General features: G+C 41.7%; 1 protein-coding gene across 2 annotated transcripts in view; it reads right to left on the reverse strand.

Annotated features, from left to right (window-relative positions):
- Window positions 1–8034: 8034 nt before the first annotated feature.
- unc93b1 (unc-93 homolog B1, TLR signaling regulator) overlaps window positions 8035–19710 on the reverse strand; it is a 43141-nt gene continuing 31465 nt past the window's right edge. For both annotated transcript variants that reach the window (XM_061977067.1, XM_061977066.1), the window contains exons 9-13: window positions 14109–14291; window positions 13742–14015; window positions 13551–13672; window positions 12048–12170; window positions 8035–10654 (exon numbers count right to left, since the gene is read on the reverse strand). In XM_061977067.1, coding sequence (XP_061833051.1) covers window positions 10412–10654; window positions 12048–12170; window positions 13551–13672; window positions 13742–14015; window positions 14109–14291 — 945 coding nt within the window. In that variant the 3' untranslated portion in view covers window positions 8035–10411. The remainder of the gene's footprint in view (window positions 10655–12047; window positions 12171–13550; window positions 13673–13741; window positions 14016–14108; window positions 14292–19710) is intronic.

The following is a 19710-nucleotide window of genomic DNA, read 5'->3' on the forward strand; positions in this document are numbered from 1 at the left end:
GTAGTACGGTTTCTATGTCTCTCACATGCACACACACACATGCGCACACACACACACACACGCATACACACACACACGCGCACGCACACACGCACACACACACATGCACACACACATGCACACACGCACGCACTCACGCACACACACATGCACACACACACACACACACACACTATGGTTGTATTACAAGTATCAATAAAAAATATCTCCTAAATAAATCAGAAGTTACTCACCAGTTACTGTCTGGACTTGAGTAGTTTTTAACTGAATACTTACATTTTGTGTAATTATTGGGATGACTACTTTTTACTTTTACTTGAGCCATATTACTCTCAAGTAAGGTAGTCTTAGTTAGGGTTGCCATATCTGTGTTCCAGTGCCTCCTGCTGGTGTACCCTGTGCCTCTTCGTTTTTTTTCAGTTGCCATGGTTCCCAGGGGAAGGCTGAGGAGCACAGCTGTTTTTAATCACCCTCTGCCTATTTAGTTCCACCTTATGCATCTGTTGGTGCGGGACCTATCCACGTTGTTTCTACATGCTGATCTATGCCAGGGGTGTCCAACCTTTTACCATTAAGGGCCGCACACTGAAAAATGAAAGCATGCAGAGTTGATTTTTATGTTTCATTTTAAAAAAAAACACAATATATATATATATTTTTTAACCAAGTTCGGTCCCGGGCACCCAAAAGGGTCTCAGTCATAAAAATGCAAAAATACGTTGTTTTTTGTTTTTTCAACACTTAAATATTAAGATCAACTTTAGGTCTGTCGATATACATTATTACTATCATATTATATTTATATATTAGTGCTGTCAATGTTAACGAGTTGATATATGTGATTATTAAATATTCAATTATCCCGTTATCAAATATGTATGATGATTAATCACTTTCGGGTTAAGGCCTAACCCGGCAGACGCGCGCATTTGTTACACTGTCTGTGATTCAAAACAGAACTGAGGTAACTTGTTGGTATTGCAGCAACAAATGTTTTTATCATCGTGCACATGAAGTTTAAAATACCATCTTAAAACGGTAAAGAGGATGGCGCCGACAGTGTCACCTCTTGGTGACTTTTTTTGTTAACATGTACGAGCGACAAATTTAGTGACTTTTCCCGGTGATATTGGAGACTCTTTTATATCTTGGAGAATCTGAGGTGAAAGTCCCCGTCCTTAGCAAGCAGTGACGGCTGCTGCCGGTCAGCTGATGCTCTGCTCGCGATGATAGCTACATGTTAGCATTAATGCTAGCTACAGCCACAACAAGCAGAGGAGAATGCTATGCTGGCAAAGTTTACTGATTCAAACATATTCTTTTGCTAAACGGACAGCTACCGCATGTAGGACATCTAACATCTGTGAAGACCAAGTCCTGCAAGAAGATATCATTCATATCACCACAGCTGATCTGTCATACAATACCTTGAAAGGCACAATTGCAGTAAAGATAAATCAACTGTACTACACAAACAAGAGCATCAACTTGCAACTACAGACTAAATGTAAATTTGTTTTGCTTCCTGGAGAACATTGGACATATGTGTGTAATCACAACGGGCTGGTGTCTCAGTGTACCAAAACAACTGATCAGCATTGTTGTCTGAAAAAGGTAAACAAACTTGTTTGTGTGAATTAAAGAAGAGTAAATGGTGCACGTTTAAGTTGTTTATGAGTGTGTTTACTACATTGTCGATTAGTAACTGTACCTTTGCAAGATTATTGCAAACTGCAGAGACTTTCAAAATGTGCACCTATTTTTTACTATGCTAATTTTCACAATGTTTTGAGCAAACCTATGACTTGTAGTTCAGTAAAACATTTAAAAAACATTCCTGTATGACATTACTACCAAATTGCATGCATGCATATTATATATATATATATATATATATATATATATATATATATATATATATATATATATATATATATATATACAGTATATATACAGTAGGGCTGTAAATCGATTTTGGGGGTAACTATTTATTTCGAAATCGATTTTCAATTCAAAATCTATACTTTTTAAATAACATTGGGTGCCAGTTATATGATTAACTACAATCCTCCATACAATGGATAAAAAAAATCTGATAAATTCCTATATTAGAAAGAAAAGTGTTTTGATTTTTTTTAAATAAAATTCTACCCAAACATTTGATAAAGTCTAATACAAATAGGGCAACAAGAGAAATGTCCAACATTTCTCTTTTGTAAAGTAAATCTATACAGCAGATATGATCATCTACATCAACAATATGATTTGCCTGTGTAGCTGGGCGGGACAGATTTGGGGTTTGTTTTTAATCGATTAAGAATGGTTACAAATAAGAAACGCGATTAATTAAAAAATCTATGTCTTTTTTACACCCCTATCGCATATATATAAATGTACAGTTGTGGTCAACGTTTACATACACTTGTAAATAACATAATGTCATGGCTGTCTTGAGTTTCCAATAATTTCTACAACTATTATTTTTTTGTGATAGAGTGATTGGAGCACATACTTATTTGTCACAAAAAATATTCATGAAGTTTGGTTCTTTTCTGAATTTATTATGGGTCTATGAAGCAGAAGGAGGAAGAGGCGCCATTGGTACCGCAACACCGCCCAGCAGAAGCGGCCTTGACCCGCGTACAGGTCCACACACACCACACCCCAACACAGCGCAGGATGTGCCAACGACACCCGCCAGCTTCACCAGGGGGGGAAGCCCGGGGTTATAATCTCTCCTCTGCTCCTCCTCTCTTCCAGGGTCCAGGCGCTGCTGAGATGGGGCTTCCCCCGCAGACGGCGCTTCGATCACCTGGGCAGGTGTGCTGGAGGTGCGGGTAACCCGGTCACGTGCGGTGGGAGTGCCCGCTGATGGAGGTGGGATAGGTGATGCAGGTTGTCGGCCCTCCAGCGCCCTCCCCCATCCGGGAGAGACGTATTGCGTCCCGGTAAGGGCACAAGGGAGTAATACCGGCAATGGTGGATTCGGGCTGTAGGCAGTCTATGATCCACCAAAACCTGGTTCGACCCGGGGCTTTGAGGCAGGCAACACGGGTGAAAATTAGGTGTATTCATGGGGATGTGCATGAATACCCTATTGTGCCAGTGGAAATTTGGTGTAATGGGCAAAGGCATAGTGTCAAGGTTGCTATAAGTGCGCACCTTATGCACCCCATAATTGTAGGTACAAATTGGCTGGGGTTTAACCGTTTAGTGACACAATGTGCAGGAGTGCGTTCACAGACCATAGGACAGGGGAATATCCGCACCGTTCTCAGTGGTGACGCGGGTTCATCCAATACCGCCGAGGGGGGAACCGGCAGGGGCTTCGCGGGAAGCCCCCCCGGCCCCCCACTGGCACCCTATGGAGGACTTTCCCCTCGAGCAGTCCCGAGATGAAACCCTGTGCGCAACCTGGGACCAGGTGGCTTACATCAACGGTCAGCTGGTGCGCCCGGGAACAGCGCAGGTATTCCCTTATTTTTCAATTATTAGAGATAGATTATACCGGGTGAGCCGTGACACTCAAACAGGAGAGGAAATCACCCAGTTGTTGGTGCCGAAACGCTGCCGGGAAATGGTTTTCCCATGGCTGGCCACATGGGGTATGATAAAACACTCAATAGGGTCATGGTCTGATTCTATTGGCCGGGCATTCGGGCAGACGTGCACCGCTGGTGTGCTGCCTGCCCGGCCTGCCAGCTGGTGAACCCGGCAGCCACCCCCAAGGCGCCCTTGCGCCCATTGCCGCTCATGGAGGTCCCCTTCGAAAGAGTTGGTATGGACCTCATCGGACCATTCCACCTGAGCACACGGGGATATCTTTTTGTGCTTGTCCTGGTAGATTACGCAACGCGCTATCCCGAAGCAGTGCCACTGCGCTCCATCTCTGCAAAGAGTTGGAATCCTGAAAGAGATTCTGACTGACCAGGGCACGTCCTTTATGTCACGCACGATAAAGGAACCTTACGGATTATTGGGGATTAAAGCGATTCGCACCAAACCGACGGGCTGGTGGAGTGGCTAAATAAGACCCTGAAAACCATGATCCGTAAGTTTACGCACAAGGACAAACCAAATTGGGATAAATGGCTGGATACCCTACTGTTTGCAATGCGGGAAATACCTCAGGCCTCCACAGGTTTTGCGCCTTTCGAGCTATTATACGGCAGGAAGCCACGCAGGGTTTTGGACGTCATTAAGGAAAGCTGGGAGGAGGGTCCAAGCTCCAGCAAAAACCAAATCCAATACGTCATTGACATGCGAGCAAAACTCCACACGGTGGGGCACTTGTCATGCAAGAATTTGCTCCGTGCCCAGGAAAGTCAGCAACGCGTGTATAACAGGTGGACTCAGCTAAAAAAAATTTCACCAGGAGAAAAAGTGCTTGTGTTACTTCCAACATCCAGCTCGAAATTACTCGCCAGGTGGCAAGGACCCTTTGAGGTCACACGGCAAGTGGGTGATGTGGATTAAGAGGTCCGGGGCGGAGACACCCAAATTTATCATATAAACCTACTGAAAGCATGGAAGGAGGCAGAGCCTTTTTCCATGGTGACGGTGGTTGAGGAGGAGGAGGAGGAGGAGTTTGGGCCAGAGCCAGGGCTCTCTGTCCTGCCCTCCCCTCTTCTCTGTGACAATCTGCTCTCGTTAGCGCAGAAAGCGAATGTTGCCAAGCTGCATTAGCGTTTTTCTAATGTGTTCTCCCCTCGGCCCGGACCTCATCCAACATCATATTGAGACCAGTCCGGGGGTTACGGTGCGGTCTCGGCCCTACAGACTCTACAGAACACAAACGCAAAGTGGTTCGGGAGGAATTAAAATCCATGCTGGAGTTGGGGGTAATAGAAGAATCCCACAGTGCGTGGTGCAGCCCCATCGTTCTGGTAGGGAAGAAGGATGGGTCTGTGCAGTTCTGTGTGGATTACCGCAAGGTGAAGGAAATATCACATTTTGACGCGTATCCAATGCCCCGGGTCGACGAGCTCCTGGATCGGCTGGGCACTGCTCGTTTTTTCACGACACTGGATTTAACCAAGGGCTACTGGCAGATTCCCTTTTTGCCAGAGTCCCGGGAAAAATTATAAATAAATGATAAATGGGTTATACTTGTATAGCGCTTTTCTACCTACAAGGTACTCAAAGCGCTTTGACAGTATTTCCACATTCACCCATTCACACACACATTCACACACTGATGGCGGGAGCTGCCATGCAAGGCGCTAACCAGCAGCCATCAGGAGCAAGGGGTTAAGTGTCTTGCCCAAGGACACAACGGACGTGACTAGGATGGTAGAAGGTGGGGATTGAACCCCAGTAACGAGCAACCCTCCGATTGCTGGCACGGCCACTCTACCAAAAAACGTCCTTTTCCACTCCGGAAGGCTTATACCAATTTGTGACCCTTCCGTTTGGCTTGTTCGGTGCGCCCGCCACGTTCCAGCGCTTCATGGACCGGGTGCTGCGGCCTCACGCTGCATACGCGGCTGCCTACCTGGATGACGTCATCATCCAGAGTAGCGACTGGGAAGAGCACATGCGGCGGGTGAGGACAGTGCTTTAGTCCCTGAGGCAGGCGGGGCTAACCGCTAACCCTGCGAAGTGCGCAGTTGGCTGGAGGGAACTACAGTATCTGGGGTACCACTTGGGAGGAGGGCAGGTGCGCCCGCAGGTAGACAAAACAGCGGCGATCGCAGCCTTTCCACACCCCAAGACGAAAAAAGAGGTGAGGCAGTTTTTGGGGTTCATTCCCCAGTTTGCGGATGTAACCAGCCCACTGACTGACCTCACCTGAAAGGGTGCTCCAGATCTGGTCCAGTGGACGGAGCAGTGCCGGCGGGTGTTCGAGAAGGTAAAAACAGCCCTCTGCGAGGAGCCGGTACTGCACATGCCTAACTTTGCCATTCCCTTCTGTCTGCAGGCGGACGCGTCGGGCAGGGGACTTGGAGCGGTGCTGTCCCAGTGGGTGGAGGGCGTCGACTGGCCCGTACTATACATCAGCCGGAAGCTCTCGGACCGGGAGGCGAGGTACAGCACTGTGGAGAGGGAGTGCCTCGCCATCCGGTGGGCGGTCGGGGCCCTCCGGTACTACCTGGTGGGACGCTCCTTCAGCATCTGCTCGAACCACAAACCACTCCAGTGGCTTCACCGCATGAAGGATGCCAACGCGCGGATCACCCGGTGGTACCTTGCTTTACAACCCTACAACTTGCGGGTGGTCCACAGACCGGGTATGCAGATGGCCGTGGCCGACTTCCTCTTGCGCTCCTCTACGTAGAGGGGGGGTGAGTAGACGCTGGCGTTGGAGGCATGTGGAGGCGGCGTGGCCCGTGGGTCTCCTGCAGGCAGGGCGTGTGCAGGGGCTCCTATGAAGCAGCTGACAGGTGAATTGATTTCCGAGCTGGAACGGGTTATCTAATCACCTGTCTCCTTTATTAGCAGCGTCCGAGGCCATGAGGGGAGGAGAGCAAGAAGAGACGTGGAGCGAAGAGGAAAGCAGAGCGAAGAGCGGTGAGCACAAGCCGGAGGCAACCCAAACTAAAAATAAAAATAATCATTGACTCTAACCCTGAGGCCTGATCCGTCCAGTCCACCGACGAACCCCGACTCACGAAGCATGTTACAGTGTGATTCACAATATTAACTACGAGTAATAAAACACTGAATATTGACAGCATACGAACGTCACACCCCATCTCCATTGACATATTTTACAATCAAGCAAAACACCACAAAAATGCAGCAAACACAGCGAAATATGAACGCGAAGGGTAAAAAAACCTCACCTATGATCTGATGTATCTGATATGTCACTGGGCTTTAGAACTTTGTTGTCAAAATCTCCTTCCGCGCATTTCAGACTGGCCGCTCTGGAAACACTCTGTGGAAACGCTCCCCACCCACACTGCTTGGTGCTTCGTCTGAGCTGCTGTGACTTAGATGACCATAGTAACTAGTATATCATGCAAAAGCACAGATTCCAACCATTGAAATAGTTTGTATAGTTCAAGACTGCACATCATAATGGAGGCTACAGTTTCCATCTTAAAGATCTAAAAAAAAATTGGGGTAATGTCCGGCGGGCCAGATTGCCCCCGGGCCTAAATTTGCCCAGGTCTGATACAAACCATTTGCTATTTAAAAATGAAGGAGTTGAACCAAGACAAAGCTATATCTGACATACCAATACATGTTTTGATAAGTTCTAATAGAATGTTATGATCGACGGTATCGAGATCAAGTAGCAGCAACATGGATGACGCATCAGCATCCATAGTTAGCAATAGATTAGCTTTTACAAGGGCTGTTTCAGTAGAGTGATTTGCCCTGAACTTCAATTAGAAGGGTTCACAAAGATTGTTAGACGCCAAGTATTCATTTAGCTGCTGTGCAACAACTTTTGTAGGATTTTTTAGATAAAGGTGCGATACCAGCCTGTAGTTTAGCAGAAGGTCAGAATCAAGGTTAGGTCTTTTAAGCAGAGGATGAATAACCGCTGTTTTGAACGCTAAGGAAACAGTACCAGAGGAAAGTGATAGGTTCATAATATTTCGCACTGATGGTCTTAATATTACAAACAGCTCCTTGATGAATTTCAGCGTGCCAGGGTTCCTGGTATGATACCCGGCTTCCACCATCCTAGTCATGTCCGTTGTGTCCTTGGGCAAGACACTTCACCCTTGCTCCTGATGGGTCGTGGTTAGGGCCTTGCATGGGATCTCCCGCCATCAGTGTGTGAATGTGTGTGTGAATGGTTGAATGTGGAAATAGTGTCAAAGCGCTTTGAATACCTTGAAGGTAGACAAAGCGCAATACAAGTATAACCCATTTATATTTCTCATCGCATGATGTTTTGTCCGATTAGCGAGTTGCGAGACTTCCTTTAATTTTAGATTATTTTGGAAAGCATTTGCAGTAATGCATACATTTATATGTTTATGGAACCCAGGTGGAGCTGGCACTTGGTTAGTGTTATTCATATTTAATGCAAAACTGAAAAAAAAACATATAAATTAAGAAGAAACACAGGAAGTCTTCAACAGCAAAAAAAATATTCGAATTAGCCAATACCTTCCAGAATGTGTATTTTCAAGCATTTTCTTTTTTGAAATGTTATGGCAACACTAGTCTATTCTTTTTAGTATCGGTCACAACGTATTATGTTGTCATACACTTAGCTTAGCATCATGGAAAAGGTCACGGTTTCATCGGAACAGAACAGTGGTGTAAAGAGTGTACATTTTATAAACACAAACAGCAAAAATTATATAACACAAGGAAAAAAAAGTGGAAATGTTGATGCTAAGAAAAACACAAAGCTAACATCAAGCTGTTTCTTTCTTGAAAACCTAGTACATCAGGATAGAAGTGAAATTGGTTCTGTGACGCAGCTCGTACCTGGAGAAACAATGTTGCCCTTTAAAATAAATTAAAATCAATTCAATTGAAACATCAACATTTCAACATGTAACATTGATCTTAAAAATAAAACAACCTTTTAGATAGTATTGTATAAAACAATGCAATGCAAAGGCTCGCTGACATGGAATGAAGCGAGTTGGCCACTTTTGGTAAGCAGAACTGGATGTACCGTAGTACACAAAACTTCAGTAGTATTATGAAGTAATGTAATAATAATGTAGAGTATTTACCATGAAGTGTGGAATTCTGCAGTACCTCCTTCCAGCTGCTTCTCCGTCAAACACAGCAGCTTCTCCATATTTTCATGGATAAATGTTGGCCTTTGCTGGCGTTATCGACTCATTCTGCTTCAGTATGGTGCTGGCGAGCAGTGCTACGTTCGTACCGTTTCAGCACGTTAGATAGCTATACACGCTCTGTCATGTTTTGATTATTTATTTCTTTACCCGTAATTCAATGAATATCATCACCATCTTCTTCTCAGCACTGTCCTTCACACTAACTTTCGTTTGTCCAATGCTTGGAAAAACAAAGTTATGTCTATCTCTAAATACAAGCTAATGCCAACAAGTAAGACTGGATGTTTTGGTCGGATCGTACGGAGTTCACTGTGACAATCACTACGCCAACTAGTGGTGGGGAGGCTCGTAACTCCAATTTGTGTTCTTAAACTAAAGCATTATTATAATTTACTGAGAGACAAGTTGTATACTTCGAAAAGCTGGGCCGGGGCGCTTATATCCTGAGGTAACACTGTATACAACTTCTTAGCATATTGGATTGTTTTTAGCCTTTTTTTTTTTCTTACTTTACAGCAACTCGAAGACCAATAACAAAATGTGTACCTGATAGCGCCAACAAGCGATTAATCCGACATACCAAATTCATATACAGAACAGTCAAAATTTTAGAGACACGTTCAGAAGTTGCTCATTGAAAATGTGTCTATAAACTTGTGAGTGGTACACAGACCGGGTATTAAAGGGGTGTCCAAACTTGCATATTGAAAAGCCAAATTATGCAGAAAGAAATGTTCAAAACAGACATTATATACATTTAAAGACACAATTTTGTGTCAGCCTTGTGTTATCGGTGAAAAAAAAAATATTATGATTAATTATTATTCGCAAAATGTCAGCTTTTTCTCATTACATTAGGCCTTTCGCTTTTTTTTCCTTACATTTTTACTGTTTTGAAGTTATTTTTGTTTTTGACAAAATGTTACAAACTCCTCTTATAAGAATAGTATAATAACAGAATAATAACAATAACAAAAAAAAAAATTATGATTGTGTAACTTCATAACTTAGTTTGTCAAAAGTCTGCCTGCACAAAAACATTAATACTAAGTCATACATTTATTACATTTTTCAAATTCATTATTCAAGAGTTAATAGTATTACTTTGTTTATTAATTGTTATATTCCATTTAACTAACTAAATAACTAAACTGTGTTTATATTTGTATTTAATTTTTAGAGCTTCTAATTTTTTAGACCCGTGGTGTCCAAATTTTTTTCACCGAAAGTCAAAGTATTTTGATATGTTTTTGTTTTCTTTTAAAAAATGTTGAAAACAGACATTATATATACGTATACAACTTTGTGCCAGCTTTGTGCTATAGGTGACAAGGTATATTATTAGTAATTATTACTTTGAAAATGTCTACTTTTACTCATATTGCACTCAGTTTTTTCTTGCTCTCTTGCCCTATAGTTTTACTGTTGTTGTTTTTTGACAACCCTGGCCTATTAGCGTCACCAGGACAAGCTGAGACACATGTTGGGTTGTTTCAAAAAACATTTGTTCAGCTCAGCTGTTGCCTGAGCTGAAGTCAGTAAAATCATCATCTGGGGTTGGGCGGGAGGTCTGTACAATATGTTCATAAAAATGTGGTTTGCTACACTAATACAGTAACTGACATATTTGGTGAATTCCCTGTACCATTGAATTTAAATCCCTGCTAATTGTCGCTTTAAAAATAGCAAAATCACTCTATGTGGCCCTCCATTACATGGGCATCCTCCTCTCTGTGCTGCTGACCCTCTACCCTCTTCCTCCTGGCCCTGAGTGAGTCACCCCCCAGTATCCCGCCGTCCTGGCGTTCATTCTGCATGTCCAGCGCTCCTATCTCATTCGCCAACTGCTCCTCTTCCTCAATATCATCCTCCTCGCTTTTCTCCGAGTCTGACTCGTCTGAGTTGCCGTCTTCCAGGTAGCGATAACCTTTGACCTGCGTACACAAATGGCATTATTCCTGTGTGTCAATAACTGGCATGAAGCTCAGAATATCTTCAGGCATTAGGAACTAAATAATAATATAATGACCATTAATTCCACATCCCTTTTTTGTCATTTCCTGCTGCCACCGGGTGGCCCTGTGACTAATTCAGACAAAGCTCCAGTGTGTCATCTTCATCATACATGCCATGCATGCCATACAGTCCAGGGGTGTCCAATTATTTATAGCTCAGGGGCCGCATGGAGGAAAATCTGTGCACACGCGGGCCGGACTATTAAAATCATGGCATTAAAACTGAAAAATAAAACTTCAGATTGTTTTCTTTGTCTTACTTTGGCCAAAAATAGAACAAACACATTCTGAAAATATTACAATAAAAATATAGAAAAAAATACCGGCAGCGGTAAAGTTTAGATCCATGAAGGAAAGAAGAAAGTGAATGAAAGTTTATAACTAAATACAAACTTTGTCAATCTACATATGCATAACCATGTGTTTTCTTTTGTATTAATTTTTTTAATGCATTAAGTAACGTTTACGACAACCTTTTTCCAAAACACAATATAGAATGTATATATATATATATATATATATATATATATATATATATATATATATATATATATATACAGTATATATATATATATATATATATATATATATATATATATATATGTATGTGTGGGGGAAAAAATCACAAGACTATTTCATCTCTACAGGCCTGTTTCATGAGGGGGGTACCCTCAATCGTCAGGAGATCTCCTGACGATTGAGGGGGGTACCCTCAATCGTCAGGAGATCTCCTGACGATTGAGGGTACCCCCCTCATGAAACAGGCCTGTAGAGATGAAATAGTCTTGTGATTTTTTTCCCCACACATACATATATTGCGCTCTACTACGGTATCGAGCACTATTTTTTGGATAACCTTATTAAGACATATATATATATATATATATATATATATATATATATATAACAGGATAATGCATACATTTATCATTTGTTTTCAAAACGGTTACAAAAAAGTGGGACCCCAAAAATTTACTGTGGGACCCCATTTTTATGACTTGATGGGGTCCCTGGGACCCCATTTTGAAAATTCCTAGCGCCAACACTGATGGAGTATTGGTGCGTGCAAAACAGCAGAAGGCGGCTGTGGCCTGGGGGCCGGTTCTAATACTAGTCAAATATCATTCCGGGGGCCATAGATAATTAATTCGCAGGCCGGATCTGCCCCGCAGCCCCTTGACTTTGATACATAGGCCATACACGATGAAGATCTTACCAATTTTGTTGACAGTAACTTCAATTTCTTGTCACGTTAAACATTTATAAAGGTACAAAAAATATAAATCCCTCAGTTATTTGTATATCTGGTCACCTTGTGCTTCGGTCGTGGGATGCGGGGAAGTCGATGGCGTTCTTTCTTCATTAGGCGGCGCTCCATTAGCCAGTAGCAGTAGCAAGATAGCAGCAAAGTTGCCAACAGGATGGCAAGTTTGACCTGTTTTTGTGGGGAGAAGGAAAATATGATTATTTCCATTTAAGCACCGGCTATACATTCGTTTGATTAAATGGAGGACATGTCCGGTACTGCGGTCATTCCAAACCACTGTGCCGTGGTGCATGTTTTAGCCTTTTTTATTAGCCTATTTCATTTCAAATGACGTGATGACGTCACACTGCCACTACCACCAGACTATTAAGAACAATATTGTTTACCTAAAGGGCTCCATGCCACTGTTCTTTTCAGAATGTAAAATAGTTGACTGTTGTTGTTACTTACAAGCATATTCATAAGCACAATATTGTTTTTTTGATATACTGAGAGCCTATAGAACACCGCTCTTTTTTTTAATGTATAGTTACCTCTCTTGGCAGCAGATACAGCAATTTAAATTCTCTGTGAAAATATGTTGAAGCACAGTGATCCTAAGTACTTGATGTTTTCAATAAAGTAGTGAATTTAAGAGTAAATGGGTTCAGTTTTTTTTTTTATTGTGAATCGTGAATCTTGGAAATTCATAAGTACCATATTTTCCAGGCTACAAGCCACTACTTTCTTCCCAAACTTTAAACCCTGAGGCTTATGCAAAGGTGCGGCTAATCTATGGCTTTTTTTCCGCTAACGGCTAAATTATGGAATTTATTAAGCAAATAAATCAAAAAATGATCCCCTTTAAGAAACTGTTCAAACTCAAAGTGTTTACAAATTACAAGGAATAAGAATCCTAATAAATATATTGAACCTTATTAAAAATTCGTCTCATAAAGCAAACTACGGATCCGGCCCACCAGCATCCAAAATCCGGCCCGCAGGAAGTCCCAAATTTTTTTTTATTAGCATTTTTTAAATCTGTCCTTTCTAATCCATTTTCTACCGCTTGTTACTCTCGGTGTCTCCTTGCCACTCAGGCAATTCATAATGTCTAAAAATGCATTATCCCATCGATAACGTGACATCATTACGCTGGAAATATATTTATATATATATATATACAGCCCGGCCCCTGGCCACATTTATTTTAACCCAATACCGCCCCCAAGTCAAAAAGTTTGGGGACCCTGTCAAAAAAGGATTAATAAAGACAACAATTACTTTTCTGTTTTGTTTAATCAGCCGTTTTACTGCCGTGTTACCGGCACCGTTTGGAAACAATAACGGTTTCTTTGTAATTATCTAATTTTAACAACGCATTGGTATATCTCTGCGGCTTATAGCCCGGTGCGGCAAATATATGAACAAAACATTTTTTCTTCTAAAATGTACTGGATGCGGCTTATAGTCCAAAAAATGTCTGTATGGGCTATTAAAGTTCTGGTATCGTGATAACCCTAGAGCAGAGTCCAAGGTGCTCACACAAAAACGTACGGCAGCACCTACCCTCATAGGCAACCCTGACCAGAGATAGACGACAAAGATGGCGATGGCCTGCAACCAGTGATAGATGGTGAAGACAAAGTCCAGGCGTTCTTTCTCCTCCGCATACAAAATACCAAGCAAGACTGACACACACAAACACATGCAGATGAAAGAAATGAACGTTCGCACAGAAAACACAACCTGATACTTACTGCTGACTCCAGTCTTGTTTAGGGCTGTGCCGAGGCCCCACAGGATGGAGATCACCAGCAGGGGGCCCTCATACGTCAGGTCTCGGGGAGCCGGAGAAAACACCATGAGAACCAACAACAGCACAAAATGCACAACAGCGCCCCCTGCCAGACATGTCCATCGCGGGAGACGCAGGAGGCCGAGGGACAGCGAGGAGAAGACGGAGCAAGAAAATCCATAAACCATCACGAGGAGCCACAGTTTTTTCAGACCCAAAGTGCAAACGCCGTAGGACTGTGGGTGGGGAGAACAAATGAATCAATCTACACATCTCTCAGTTAAAAATCCATTTGAAATTAAGGTTAAGACTTAATGGCAGCGCAGCACCAAAGAGAGCCCGCTGATGGCAAAGAGAACTTCGAGTCCACTGTAGATGAAGAAAGGGCAGAGCAGTCGTAGGCGGTAGTCTCTGAGGTGTTTGAAAGGAAGCTGGAAGATGTTCCCCCAGCCGATGCTGCGGAGGTCAATCTCCTCTGTCGGGCGGTAGGCAGCTCCACAAAGCACAAGGAACTGAACAAGATTTTTGAAAAATAACTTTAGATGGAACTTGAAAACATTGACACAGGACTGACATTATGCTAAATCCTTTAACACTGTAATCCTTAATAATGTGACCTTCAGTTTACCCTTTATGCTTCAAAAATGTTATTTTTGGGCTTTCCATGATTTTAACAAGGATGGAATAATAAACAGCTGCAATTAGTTTAAAAAAAATAAATAAATGAAGAATCATACATACAGACTGGAATATACAGTGCATTATATTATGTCAGGCAGTGATGGGCAAACTACTTGGAAAATGTAGTAAGCTAAGCTACAAGTTACTCATGATTAAATGTAGCTAAGCTACAGAGGAAGCTACCCGCAGAGAATTGTAGCAAGCTACACGACAAAAGTAGCTTGCTACATCAAAGTTACATTTAACGGCATTTATATCTATGGTCCCACATGTATAATATCAATGTTAATGTAACTGAGAGTGTACAAATGGACCCAATATCTGTCATGTAGCTGGGGACACCCTACAAATACCTCTAGGGGTCCCTGCACCCCACTGTATGTATTTATTTAGTTGGTCCACCCCTATAATGTTATTCATTTTGTCTACCTACAGTAAAAAAAAACAGCATCTATCTATATCTTGACAAAAACAATTACTTGTGTGTTGTTTGGGAACAGTTGGTAATGGTTATGTGCAGTAAAACTTTTCATGAACTCAACTCACCTTAATGTGTGTTCCTAAATTTGTGTTGGACGTCTTAGATGCAGAGAGCAGTTAGGATTTTGGTTTACAACAACTAAAAACTAAGGTTTTGGGCATTGTTTTCTCTAAACGCAAACATTTGTCTAAATATGGCCAAGGACACGCATTATTGTGGGTTTCCTGCACGTCATCTTCATCACTAAAGGTAAAATTTAATCTGCAGGAGAGAATCCCTCTGCCATTTTCAAGTATGTTTCTTTTTTTTTGAGTGGTCAGCTTGAAGTGTCCCTCTGTCTCAGACTCCCTCGTCGTCATGTGACATGAGTGCATGACTGTTATGATTGTGCTTCCTGGTTTCTATGATCCGCCTTATCTTGCCTCTGATTGGCCGGTCCGTAATTTTTTGTCCTAACCTTAGCCAATTGTGACTCATCATACGAACACAAACCAATCAGCATGGATTTTCTCTGTTCTGTTCTCATTCATCCAGGTCATGGTATTTTCTCTTTTGGCCTGGATTCACAGTTCATTTTCTCTCTTTGTAGCTAGTAGTTTTGATTTAAGCCACCTAGCTCCATGGTTCTAAAAGTAGCTACGCTACAGGAAAAGCTACGTGTTGAAAAAAGTAGTTAAGCTACTGCCAAGCTTCTGGAAAATGTAGTTAAGCTACGTAGCTTAGCTACATGTAGCTTGTTTGGGGCGGGATAGCTCGGTTGGTAGAGCGGCCGTGCCAGCAATTCAGGGTTGCAGGTTCGATCCCCGCTTCCGCCATCCTAGTCACTCCTTGGGCAAGACACTTTACCCACCTGCTCCCAGTGCCACCCACACTGGTTTAAAAATGTAACTTAGATATTGGGTTTCACAATGTAAAGCGCTTTGAGTCACTTGAGAAAAGCGCTATATAAATATAATTCACTTCACTTCACACTTCACTACTGCCCATCACTGATGTCAGGGCTATTCCACTGATGACTGAATGACACCCGACTTAGGACTTCATTTACTAAAGGTGTGCATGTGTTAAAATGTGTGCAAACTTAAAAAGCTGATCTACTACACTTGTGTGCAGAGGATTGTGTCTCGTAAGTGAGTAAAATAAGGAGTGGAATCCATTTAGCGTGTCTGTGTTCATGAATATGCAGAATATATGCTGATCATCAGAACCCCCACAATACTTGGAGGAGAAAACACAAATTATTTGGCACACAAAGTGTGATTTATCAAGACTAGAGCTGTACTGCAAGAGATGTTTTGCGTCTATATTTAGCACATCTGAAATGTACATGCAAACTGGCAGTTGCAAAGAAATAGTTGTGAGAAAGGAGGCGATCGCACTGCATTTCCGTCCCATGTATGCTTGTCAATACATGGGACATATCGTCAATTCAACAATATTATTTTATAATTTTATGGATGACTAAAAAGGCTCAATAAAAACAAATTTCATGGATGTGTTTTGGTGGCAGTTTTTGAATGATCCTTGTTTTGTCATATAAATGAAAAAAACTTCTTTAGAGTTTTCTTGTGTCTGGAACATTCCAGGGCACGCTTACACTTGCTGCCAGTGTCTACCAGGGTGCACCTTCAGTGTGCTAAAAAAGTTGGTTTCACTGTAGCTGCACCGCACGACTGCTTTTAAAAAGCCCATAAAAAGTGGTACATGTCTGCTGCATGTTTAAAAACACAGCAAAACGCCACAGGCACAGTAGCAACATGATAACATGAATGTGCAGTAAATGAGTGTCTCCATGTTGAGAGCTTCATAGTGCAAAATCCTCTTGTAAAAAAGCTGGTCGGCACCAGTTATCCATTGTACATACAGTTTTAGTAGATCACACGCAACACAACCACTAATAGTACACAAAATGTTATAGTTAGCAGACGCTGTTTAGCGCGTAGTATTTGAATTGCAGCAAATTCCTAAAAACACTAGAGCAATGACATATAGCTGATCTATTACTACCTTTTTTGCAGTAGGTCTTTAAAAACAGCAAAATGTAATTTCACAATAAAAGTATACCATCCATCCATCCATTTTCTACCGCTTGTCCTTTTTGGGGTCGCGGGGGGTCGCTGGAGCCTATCTCAGCTACAATGGGGCGGAAGGCAGCGTACACCCTGGACAAGTTGCCACCTCATCGCAGGACAATAAAAGTATGCTCTGGTGTAATGATGTTTATAGTTAAAGGGTCTGTTTGCAACATTTACACAGATGCCTAGAGGGAGCTAACTTTCCAATGTATTCTAAGCAGTATATCCCACCATTGTACGGCTTCTAGAATTTAATGATGTACGTACACTACATACGTACGTACGTAACACGTGCACACGCATGAGCTTTTAGTATTGTTAGCTAATAATAGCAATTTGGATAGCTAGCGTTAGCTGTCATTGAATGTATGTCCTATCATAATAACAACATGACTGCATGACTGAACTGTTCGTGGCTTCTCTTGGACTGATTTTGTATGTGTGCGGGTGAGTGACAGCTGTAAACACCTTTTTTTTTTGTTCGGGCTGGCAAAAAAGATTATTACATAAACTTAATAATTGTGAAAAATATAGACACGTTTTAAACAAATGTGTTCAGTTAAACCACTACTGGTTACAAAAGCTTACCAATGGAGTTTGTGTTATATTTTTTGCTTTGAAAAATGTAACTGTGAGCAAGTAGCAAACAGCACTTTTAGGGGTTCTGTTTGTATTTATAATTGTTCTTTAACCAAACAAAAATATGTGACGTATCCAATTACTCAATTTATTGAGGGGATTTTCGGTAGAATATCCAATTACTAAAATATAATAAAATACAATACTAAGAACAGTGAGGCCAATTTCGATATTTTTCGAAAGATGAAACAAACATTTCTGCTTTTTTTTTTTTATTTCCAGGTCTTATTATCAGTTTCACCCAATCGGGGCCATACGCATCTTCTACACATACATTGTATAAATGCAGGATAAAATTGAATTTAAAATGTTTTTTTTGTTTCGTGCACATTGATATTATTGCATATTTAATAAATATAATTTAAAATGTTAATTTAACACTGGGTAAATAGCTTTTGTTACCTGTCTTTTCTTCCTAAAATTAGATTTGATCATGAAATAATAATACCGTAATACACATCCATAAACGTGGATGCAAATGCAAAAGTGCAATATATTTATCTGTACGTTAATCTATTTATTATATTTTTATCCTGCACTACCATGAACTAATGCAACGAAATTTCGATCTTATCTGTACTGTAAAGTTCATATTTGAATGACAATAAAAAGGAAGTGTAAGTCTAGATTAAGTCTAAGTCTAAATGTAATCATTTTAACCTTTCAGAAAGATTGTATTTTTAACCTACCGTATTTTCCGCACTATTAGCCGCACCTAAAAACCACAAATTTACTCAAAAGCTGACAGTGCGGCTTATAACCCGGTGCGCTTTATATATGGATTAATATTAAGATTCATTTTCATAAAGTTTCGGTCTCGCAACTGCGGTAAACAGCCGCCATCTTTTTTCCCCGTAGAAGAGGAAGTGCTTCTTCTTCTACGCAAGCAACCGCCAAGGTAAGCACCCGCCCCCATAGAACAGGAAGCGCTTCTTCTTCTACTGTAAGCAACCACCCGCCCGCGTAGAAGAAGAAGAAGAAGCGCGCGGATATTACGTTTCATTTCCTTTGTGTGTTTACATCTGTAAAGACCACAAAATGGCTCCTACTAAGCGACAGGTTTCCGGTTCATGAAAAGACGCAATCTCTCCATCCGCACACGGACTACTATTTCACAGCAACTGCCTAAAGACTTTCAAGAAAAGCTGGCTACTTTCCGTGCATATTGTAAAAACAAGATAGCTGAAAAAAAGATCCGGCCAGAGAACATTATCAACATGGACGAGGTTCCACTGACTTTTGATATTCCTGTGAACCGCACTGTGGATACAACGGGAGCACGTACGGTGAATATTCGCACCACAGGGAATGAGAAGTCATCCTTCACTGTGGTTCTAGCTTGCCATGCTAATGGCCAGAAACTTCCACCCATGGTGATATTCAAAAGGAAGACCTTGCCAAAAGAGACCTTTCCAGCCGGCGTCATCATAAAAGCTAACTCGAAGGGATGGATGGATGAAGAAAAGATGAGCGAGTGGTTAAGGTAAGTTTACGCGAAGAGGCCGGGTGGCTTTTTTCACGCAGCTCCGTCCATGTTGATATACGACTCCATGCGCGCCCACATCACGCTGGTTTTTAATATATTATTAAAGTTTGACTGACCTATCTGACTGTTTTTTTGACATTCCTTTAGCGCAGTTAGATGCGGCTTATAACACGGGGCGGCTTATAGGTGGACAAAGTTTTGAAATATGCCGTTCATTGAAGGCGCGGCTTATAACCCAGGGCGCCTTATGGTGCGGAAAATACGGGTATTTGTGTAACTTCCCTTTCTTTAAGTTTATTTTTTTGAATAAAAACATGTATATTTATATAAAATGTACACTTAAGCTGTGTCCCTAAGTTTTGACTCGGTCCTGTAGCGCCTGTTACCCGAACACATTACCCGCTCCGAAACATTTAAGTTGCATCATTCACATCATCTGCAGGCCACAGAGAGAAAAAAAAAAAAAGTTTACTCTTTTATTTTTCTGTACAATTCATCATATTTAAATTATAACTGGGGTTAAAAATCACACATAATCGTGTTACCTAAATTATCTTTTAATGTTTTGT

The sequence above is a fragment of the Nerophis lumbriciformis genome, linkage group LG16 (assembly GCF_033978685.3).
Source record: "Nerophis lumbriciformis linkage group LG16, RoL_Nlum_v2.1, whole genome shotgun sequence".
Classification (NCBI taxonomy): Eukaryota; Metazoa; Chordata; class Actinopteri; order Syngnathiformes; family Syngnathidae; genus Nerophis; species Nerophis lumbriciformis.